Source organism: Copadichromis virginalis, linkage group LG11 (assembly GCF_057382275.1).
Source record: "Copadichromis virginalis isolate Kocher_CV1m ecotype Utaka linkage group LG11, C_Virginalis_male_GT1.1, whole genome shotgun sequence".
Lineage (NCBI taxonomy): Eukaryota > Metazoa > Chordata > Actinopteri > Cichliformes > Cichlidae > Copadichromis > Copadichromis virginalis.
The window spans coordinates 21,926,003-21,935,004 of NC_140628.1; the positions used below are offsets into that span (position 1 = coordinate 21,926,003).

General features: G+C 39.2%; 1 protein-coding gene across 1 annotated transcript; it reads left to right on the forward strand.

The window, feature by feature from the left end:
• Nucleotides 1–1,055: 1,055 nt before the first annotated feature.
• LOC146698539 (metalloreductase STEAP4-like) lies at nucleotides 1,056–8,625 on the forward strand. Its single transcript, XM_085472689.1, has 9 exons — nucleotides 1,056–1,379; nucleotides 1,478–1,585; nucleotides 3,342–3,412; nucleotides 3,842–3,926; nucleotides 5,771–6,049; nucleotides 6,133–6,227; nucleotides 6,335–6,488; nucleotides 6,629–6,799; nucleotides 8,198–8,625. The coding sequence occupies exons 1-9, from the start codon at nucleotides 1,191–1,193 to the stop codon at nucleotides 8,459–8,461; spliced, it is 1,416 nt and encodes a 471-aa protein (XP_085328815.1). The 5' UTR covers nucleotides 1,056–1,190; the 3' UTR covers nucleotides 8,462–8,625.
• The last annotated feature ends 377 nt before the right edge of the window (nucleotides 8,626–9,002 follow it).

The window sequence follows — 9,002 nt, forward strand, 5'->3', positions numbered from 1 at the left end:
TCATTTTGCTGCGATATACCCCCTGGTAGACATTAACGCTTTGGTTATGGACTTGAGTGTAAAAGCTCCTGAGGTAACAGGCTGCTTGTCTGCCATAAATATTTCTGGCTATATGTATGTATATTGTTATTTGAATGAGGCTGCTTTTATGGAGATGAGTATATTTTTGTGCAAATAGTTAAAGTTGATGTGATGCTGTGTGTCATTTCTATAGCCAGGTAGTCATTCTGTCTACACAAAGCCAACTCCCCTGGTACCTCACATCACAGCTGGGACTCTGTTCAGCTCCGATCCTCCTGACCCATTTCAGTGCACAGATACACACACACACGCTCGACCACACACACATATATACACCAACTGACAGTTGCGAACAGACCCATGCATTCATACAAAGCAAAGCAGCCACACGCAAAACACTTACATATGTGCCAAGCTTCATTTCTGCTCTACTGAGTCTGTTTGTGTCACAACTTTGCAGATGTTTAAGCCATGGGGACATGAACACTAAATTTGCAGAAATTCTCTTCCCGGTTGTTTGGTTGGAACAGCGGGTTTTGAAATGATAATGAATCTGTGGGCCGGGATTTCCCACATGGCATCATGTCTAGAGTGGAAACAGAAGAAATAGAATAAGGCAGCACTGGAAAGCAGCAGCAAAAGATTTTTTTTATTATTACCAAATGTAAAAGTCAAATTCTGGCTGAACTAGGTAGATGAAGCAGTCGGCGTTTCTAAGAATAATAAAATGTTAAAAAAGTGCGAATCTGAGGTTAATGTTACTGCTGCAGAGTGCAGATGGCTCCCCATACAGTTAATTTAGAGTTCAAAGTCTTGCTCTATCAGCCAATAGCTGATGAGCACAAGCAATATAAAAATAAACTACATATACATCCAAAAGAAATCATGGATAAAATGCTGACTCACATTGCGAAAAAAACAAAACACAGATATGAGTTATATTGCATTCCAACACATGCAATTTCAGATGTTGATTGCAGATGTAATAAACAGCTATAATAACTTCATTACACACACTTATGTCACACAGAGGTTAAAAGAAGAATCACGCACAAAGTGGGAGAGGCAGTGTATAGGTCAGATTCCAAAACATTATAAATACACAGCTAAAACTGACCATCCAATCTCAGTGTGTGATCATAAGTGTGGAAAAAGAAATATCAGAGAACATGAAGACAGAAGGTGCGACGCTGCATCCACTGGCATCGGGAGATGGCCCTGAGCCTGAGCTGATGTGTATCTTTGGGACTGGGGACTTAGGACGCTCTCTGGGCCTGTGTCTGCTCCAATCCGGCTACAGGGTGGTGTATGGCAGCCGCAGACCTCACAGCTGTGGCCCCTTGCCTGAGGGAGCTCAGGTATGACTTATGGCATTATATTGAACTGAATAGAGTTTTTAAATTTAGAAACATTACTGTACGTATCTCAAACATGTTCTGTCCTTTGTTTTGCGGAGGTGATGACCCATGAAGAATCAGCCCGGTCTGCCAAGGTGATCTTCGTTTGTGTTCACAGAGAACACTATGAATTTCTGGAGAAGATGGCACCTCAACTTGAAAGAAAGGTTAGTCCAAAGTTAAAATTGGAATCAAAAAGATACACCTTTAAATCTTTAAACACCTTTAAACTCTTTTTTTTCTCTTTCTTTCTGTGAATCCACATTTCTACATTTTCATTTTCCAGCTGGCCTGGAAACAATATTTAACATATTGTGTACACATCGGTTATTACATTTGTTCCCACATGTGAAACATGATAGCAAGGGTTTAAAAATGACATTTTCATGGAATTATCATGGCGATTTGTCAGCAATAATTCATGTTATTTGAGAGAACATATAAATATTAACTGCTGTGTCATTCATATATCAAGGAAATAATTTTTAGACACATGTTATCTAAATCATGGGTCTGACAATCAATGACTGATTAATTGTAACTCATTTTGATAACAGCATTACCTAATGCAAGTTCATTATGTTAAAGGTCTAACTGGTGTTAGCACAGCTGATTAAAGAAGCAATACATTGGTCAATCTGAGCCTGCGTAGCTTCAATTACAGTCTCAAAAAACTTTAAACACATTCACACTGGATAAAGCAAAGTGCCGCCGTAAGACAGGAGAGAGGACGTCTGAAAATGGGCTTTTGTATGCGTATGTAGGTAATCCTTGACAGTGATTTGTGAAATTTTTTTTTTAAATAAAATAATCTCAAGATCTCGGAAGTTTATTACTTCGCTTGAACATCTTCTGACACCTCTGCACTCAGTTGGATTGTGGAACAGTTTGTCCTCAAGACATTAACCACAACATTTTCCTCAGTAAATGTTCTGAATTATTAAGAAAACATTAAATATTAGCATTACTTTAGTTCTGTTACAGATCAAAAGACATGAAAAAACGATTACTTTTAGGTTTGCATTGTTTTATCAATTAAATCCTGCTAAGATGATTATGCTACTTTGTAACTTTTATTTGCAGCATGAATTAAGGATTAAATCTTAACAACAACTAATGCCATGCAACAGCACAGTGTAATACTACTACTAATAATAATAACTATTCTCATTTTAAAACAATGGCCAAGTTACATGTGGGAATATTACATTTTAGCCCATGATAAACAAAAATAACTCAGGAAATTAAAAACACAAGCAGATCAAAATGGCCCATTATTTAGAAATATTTGAAGTGGAAACAAAAACTTTTAAGGAAAGCAAATCAGAGACAAAATTATTAGTAATTTATTTGTGTGTTGTTGTGACGTTATCTGAGGACGGTTTAGTTGGCTCTAGACCTTACAGTATTACAGAAAGACACTGAACAAATCCCTCTTGAGGAAGAACCTCTGATTGAACTAAATTCAGGCTGAGGGGCTGTCTGTCTGAAACGGTCGGGGGTGACAGGAGAGTGGAGAGAAAAAAAAAAAGAGCACTTGAAAAATAACAAACAGTGAGCAGGTTTGCAGGGACAGTAACCACAGGTCAAAACCAAGCAGCTATGGATTGAGACACATCTCCAGAAAGGTACGGAGAGAGGAGAAAGCATAAAATACAGGAGAAAGAACCAGAGGCTACTGACATGTAATCATGGGAAATGAATACACAGAGTGAGGAGGGTGGACAAGAGGTGCTACATAAAAACACAACGTTATCCAGTCACACCTTATGTGTGTGTAATGTCAGTGTTTTCTGCTGTTCACATCTTAACGGAATCATTCACATGATTTTTGTAAAAGGATGTGCATGAAATAAATGACAAATATTCTAACTACTTTATTTTTTCTCTCTACTCAATCAATGCTGATGGATTTATTTCAAGGTGCTGGCGGACCTCAGTAACAACTTGAAGAAAGACATGTACATGGAAGCAAATGCCGTCTACTTGCAGAGGTAACATACGCCCTCAAAAGTATGGAAAAGAAAAAGAGTCTCTCATTCATGAATACACTGTGCATGCAAGTCATTCCTTCTGTTCACCAAGGGAGCCTAACCTTTTTTTGTTCAATCTTTATTTGTTGTCAAAGATATCTTTTTCTTTCATTGCAACTGTGCCTATTACAAATCTATGTGAGAATGACATTGTTGTGGAAAAATGCTCCTAAAGACCTCTTGGAAAATGAGAGATCAAAACTCTAAACTGAATCCTAAAGAAGTGAAACAAATCAAGTGGTTGCAGCTCCCTTGACAGGTGAGCCTGCTGTGTATCCATTCGGTTGAAGTGGAAACATTGATTCTCATCGTTTTGAGACTTTTTCTTTCCCCTGGGCGTCTTTGTAAAAGAAACAATAGCAACTAAAGTCCTTTCTGTGTGTTCTCTAGGCTGGTCCCTAAAGCAGCCGTTGTTAAAGGCCTTAACACCCTGTCCACCTGGGCCCTGCAGAATGGACTTCTAGCAGGAAGACAGGTAAGACAAGAGTAGAAGTAAGGGATCTGTTAAAAAGATGTCAGCTGGCTTAAGACAAAACAAAGTCAGGAAGCTTCTGAGCCTTAAGGAAGACTATGGCTGACAAGAATAAAGATACAAACAAAGCAGTAACAGAAAGAAGAGATTACTAAATTGATCTGATCACCATGAGAAATGTTTGACTTCAAACTACAAAATAACATCTGCTTTCAGCATTTTCTGTTTTACGATGGGAAAAAATGTCTCTTGAACTGCTTAATAACAGGAGATTGCTTCAACATACGCCGTGCAAAATTTAGGGAAGCAATTGATTTCAGTTTTGTTGCTGCTGATTATTGATTTTGCTGTCTTACCATAACAATGCGAGAGAAAATGAGGGCAGCGCTTGTAAAAATACACAAACAAGCACACTTCATGATCTTACAAAGTTGAAAGACCAGTGTTTATTGCAGCTTCCGTTTCACGGCTACAAAGAGAAACACAAACATGCTCGAACCTCTGGAGACCAAACCTGAATCTGCCTCAAATCCTCTTCAACACAAACAAGCCCCCATACGTGTGCACGTAAACACACACACACACACACACACACACACACACACACACACACACACACACACACACACACACACACACACACACACAAACCACTGCAGTGTTCTATTTCTTTGAAAACAGGTAGCTGTGAGAGAAAAGAGGGTGTGTGTGTTTGAATGTGTGTTTCTTTATCAGCGCATATGTAGTTACAGTATATATCCACACACACTCATGCTTTTAAGTGTGTGCTATTCCCCAGCCAGCAATTTGATTAGATCCACAGCGGGGCTGTGGCTCTGTCACATTTACATTCAGATGGAGATTTAGTCTGTCGGCTGTCCCCTGCTGTTACTGGTGCAGTAATGTAGGGAGACATGGCTGGCTGCCCGGTCCACTTACACACACACACCTGGGGAAAACTGCTCAATCCCACTGACTCTCCTATATGCCTGTCAAACTGCTCTCTCTCTGTCACACACTCTCTAGCTCTCGTTAGTTCTCGCCTTTTACAAACAAGTTAATCGTCTTATCACAGAGCTGTGAGTGCAGTAATAAGCTTCACCATGCTGTGATCTAGAATGGGATTACATATTGAGCAGCATATGTATATAAAGTAGGCACATGTGCTTACCTAGTAATACATTTTCAGGGGCTTCTTCCCAAAAAACTGAAGGAGCGGTGGGTGACAGATAAAACAGGGGTAATTCTGTGGACACACAATGTAGGTGTAGCTGTGCAGTCATTCACTAGATATTCGCATCAGGTGAGTCATCTATTAGTAATAGAAACACAGATCATAAGAAAGTGTTGAGAGAAAAATTTTAATAAATGTTAATATTCATATTATTATTTTGGAATCTGCTTTCATCAATTTACCAACTAATACAGTTTGTAACTGCAAAGAAAAGATAATATTAGTGACACGATGAAACTTCACAGACAGTTAAAACCGCATCATCTTCCATTTTGGTCAGAAACGACTAAGAACAGATTAATGGTCCGTGCTGTTGCACTGGTAAAAATTCTCCTGCCTGCAGACATGAATGCAGAAGGTGTAGGTTTTTGAATCAGTCGCACATATGCTGTCCTGCTGCCTTAATACTCATTAGAGAACCAGACTGCCGGCTGAAAAGCCCCCAACAAAAGCATCATTTATTCCTGTTTCAGGAGTCTTTGATAAAACCTGCAGTGCAAAGCTTAGTGAGAATTTTTCAAACCTTTAAAAAATTTTAATTTTATATTTGTGACAAGCTCTATATGCCTTTGGAGAAATACACATTTATAGACTATTTCTATTTATGCCCTAGGTGTACCTGTGTGGGAACAATGGAGAAGCAAAACGGGATGTGGCAGAGATGGCCACCAAACTAGGCCTCACTGTTGTGGACAAAGGGTCCCTGTCAGCTGCTAAAGAGGTGGAGGACTTTCTTCTGCAGCTGTTCCCAGAGTGGAGGATGCCTTTGTACGTGGCTTTCGGCCTCTCTGCCTTCTTTTTCTTGTATTTGGTCATTAGAGATATCATCTATGCATATGTGGAAAATGATGAAGATATCTCCTACCGCATAATGATATCCCTGGCCAACAAGGTAAAGATATGCTCCTCTTTGTTTAGTTGCTCGTAAAACGGTATTTTACATTTCTCATTGTGTTTTTATTTTCCATGTGTCAGATCACTCCAGTTGTGTCCCTCATTATGCTGTCGCTCTGCTACCTCCCTGGAGCTATAGCTGGGTTCCTTCAGCTCTACAGAGGGACCAAGTACAGGTCAGGCATCAAACATAAACATTTTCATTCCTGGTACAATGTAAAAAAAAAAAAAAGGGCATGATTTTTGCAGCGTAAAGTGCCTAACTCATTTTCCTATGTTCCAGGCGTTTCCCCAATTGGCTAGATCGCTGGATGCTGTGCAGGAAACAGTTGGGTCTTCTTGCACTAGGCTTTGCATTGCTCCATGCTATCTACACATTAATCATTCCTGCCCGCTACTCTGACAGACAAAGAGTCATCTCCAATGTGTTGAATGAGGTAAAGTGCAGCAGGCTGGTGCAAACTGATTGGAGTGTTTCTGCAATCCTGCACAAAGAAAAATATTAAATAAAGCTTATATGTACATGTAGAACATTCACTGCAATAACAGTCCCTCCACTTTTCTCTCTTCCTTGTAGGTGAAGAAAAATACTACCACTCCACTTTACTTTGACAATACAAGCGCATGGCGCACTGACTCATTATATGCACTGGGAATCCTGGGCTTCTTTCTTTTTGTCCTGCTGGGGCTAACATCCTTGCCCTCTGTTGGAGGCACTCTCAGCTGGAGAGAGTTCAGCTTTGTTCAGGTCAGTGCAGATAAAAATGCACAGTCCTTCACATGTATGTGCTGTGTGTGAATGTGCATTTTCTCATGCACACCTTTAAATTCTCATGCTTTATCAGTCACGTGTTTCATATCAGTAAAGGCATATTTTAGAGCCTTCTAGATAATCTACATTTAGAACTTCTTAGATTTTTATCAGTTATTAAAGTGTTGTAAAAGCAATATAGCAATATGTCACTGGCACTTGTCTCCCTAGAGCCTAGTTAACTAGCCGCCTAACACAGGCACACAGAGAGACTTTAGCCAAGGATTTTAAATGTTAAGTTATTCATTAAATAGAATTATGATACCTGGTATAATCCTCCAGTGAGAAGATTTTTAATACAGGTCACAGGCCCATTTGTGTAAAGGTCAGGTCCATAGATAGACCTCAGACAGCGAATGGTACTCAGAGATGGAGGTGAAAGTCAAACTAATTCTTATGATCTAGTGAGGAGAGTTATGAAATAAGACATGAAATAACAATAATATGCTTACATAAGCTTACTTTTTCCTTCTAGTTGTGATCACTGTTGTCAACATGGGAATATAAAGCCCTGAATACAAGCAAATATCCAAAAATGCTAGGACACTGTGTAATATGATATTTGCTCTCCACTGGTTTAATAAGGTGCAAGTAGGTGCAAGATCCCTTATCGTCATCACACAGGGGCACAGTTTATTACTGCGCCATAGCAATAGCACTGTTTGCTTTCTCTGCTGTTTGCCCTTATTGCAAATGCTAAAACATGGAAATGGAGGCACATTATGCACTAGGTTGTTTGTTATTATGTCTGCGTCTGTGCATGTCAGTCTTAAATTCAGCATAAAGCATTTCCAAGGATAGTTTGGTAATTTGGGAGATAGCTCATTCTCATTCTCTTTCTTCCACAGAGTTAGATGAGACAGTTGATACCATTAGTTTGTCTGTGTGGTAAATTTGCTCGTACCAGCCTAGAGTTGACTTATCCTAGCTTAGAGTAGCATGACAAAAGGAGAAAGAAAATACTGTCACAACAAAACTGAGCGCCTCTAAACCTCACCAGTTAATTTGCTTTTTTAAAAAAACCTTCTACCTTTGGACAAAGGTTCCACACATTTTCAGTATTTTTGCTAAGCTAAGCTAAACCCATATTTTTTACTTGTGTTTGATTAACTTTTGCTTTTATGCTCTGTAAGTTTATTTTAAAGCACTTTGTGATGTTGATAACAAAATGCTTGAAATAAAATTTTTATTACCTACTTAATAAACTCAACACTAGTTTCATGTTTATTTAACAGATAACAGAAAGCTTATCGTCTTCTTGTTTAACTCTTTTGTATTTAATCTTTAATTTTTACCATTGTGTGTGTGTGTGTGTGTGTTTCTTTTTCCCCACAGTCGACGCTGGGCTACCTGACTCTTTTTCTCTCCACTGCACATTGCTACATTTATGCCTGGGATAAATTCCTTCGCAAATCTACGTATAAATGGTACACTCCTCCGGACTCCATGCTCTGTCTAATTGTTCCTTCGGTAACACTGGTGCTCAAGCTGGTCCTCGTCCTCCCCTGCGTGAACCGTCCGCTCATGCGCATTCGCCAAGGCTGGGAACGCAACCGGTTAAAGGATGAGATGGGTGAACTCAAAGCCACTAACATGTGATCCCGGGTTGCTCAATGTTTCAATGACATGTTATATTATTTTTCATTTGTAGACAATCATAAAGTAGGGAAAATGAAATAGCATAACAATCGTTTCGATTTTGCACAAAGTAAAGAAAAAGAAAGACCAGTGGTTCCAGTGGTGAGTTATTGTCTGATCCTGCCTGTTCCTGACTTTACTCAGAGAAAAGTTAGGTTTATGCCAAATTGACATGCTTCTGTTGATATAAATATTTTTAATGTGTATTTTCTTTTTGAGTGAAACCCCCCCACACATTTCAGATGTTTGTGTTGTATCTTTTTCACCAAATGTGCTGAAAAATAGATTGCTATCCCCCTGTTGAAATCCACTGTTTTGATAAACATAGGCAATAGTTTCTGTATTCCACTCTCCTTTCCCTTCAAGTGGAGCAATTGTATCCCTGAGGTTGCTCTCTTTTCAGGATGTTATTGATCTCCCTGCTTTCTGACACAAATATCTCACTACCCGTACCTGCCTCCGTCTCAAGAGCACACCAGAGTGCACACTAAGACACACATGC

Bases quoted from the DNA above. Each gene is read 5' to 3' on its own strand.
- LOC146698539 (XM_085472689.1), top strand. From the start codon at position 1,191: ATGAAGACAGAAGGTGCGACGCTGCATCCACTGGCATCGGGAGATGGC. The intron at 3,413-3,841 runs GTAACATACGCC...TGTGTTCTCTAG, and splicing joins AATGCCGTCTACTTGCAGAG to GCTGGTCCCTAAAGCAGCCG. The intron at 6,050-6,132 runs GTAAAGATATGC...TCCATGTGTCAG, and splicing joins TGATATCCCTGGCCAACAAG to ATCACTCCAGTTGTGTCCCT.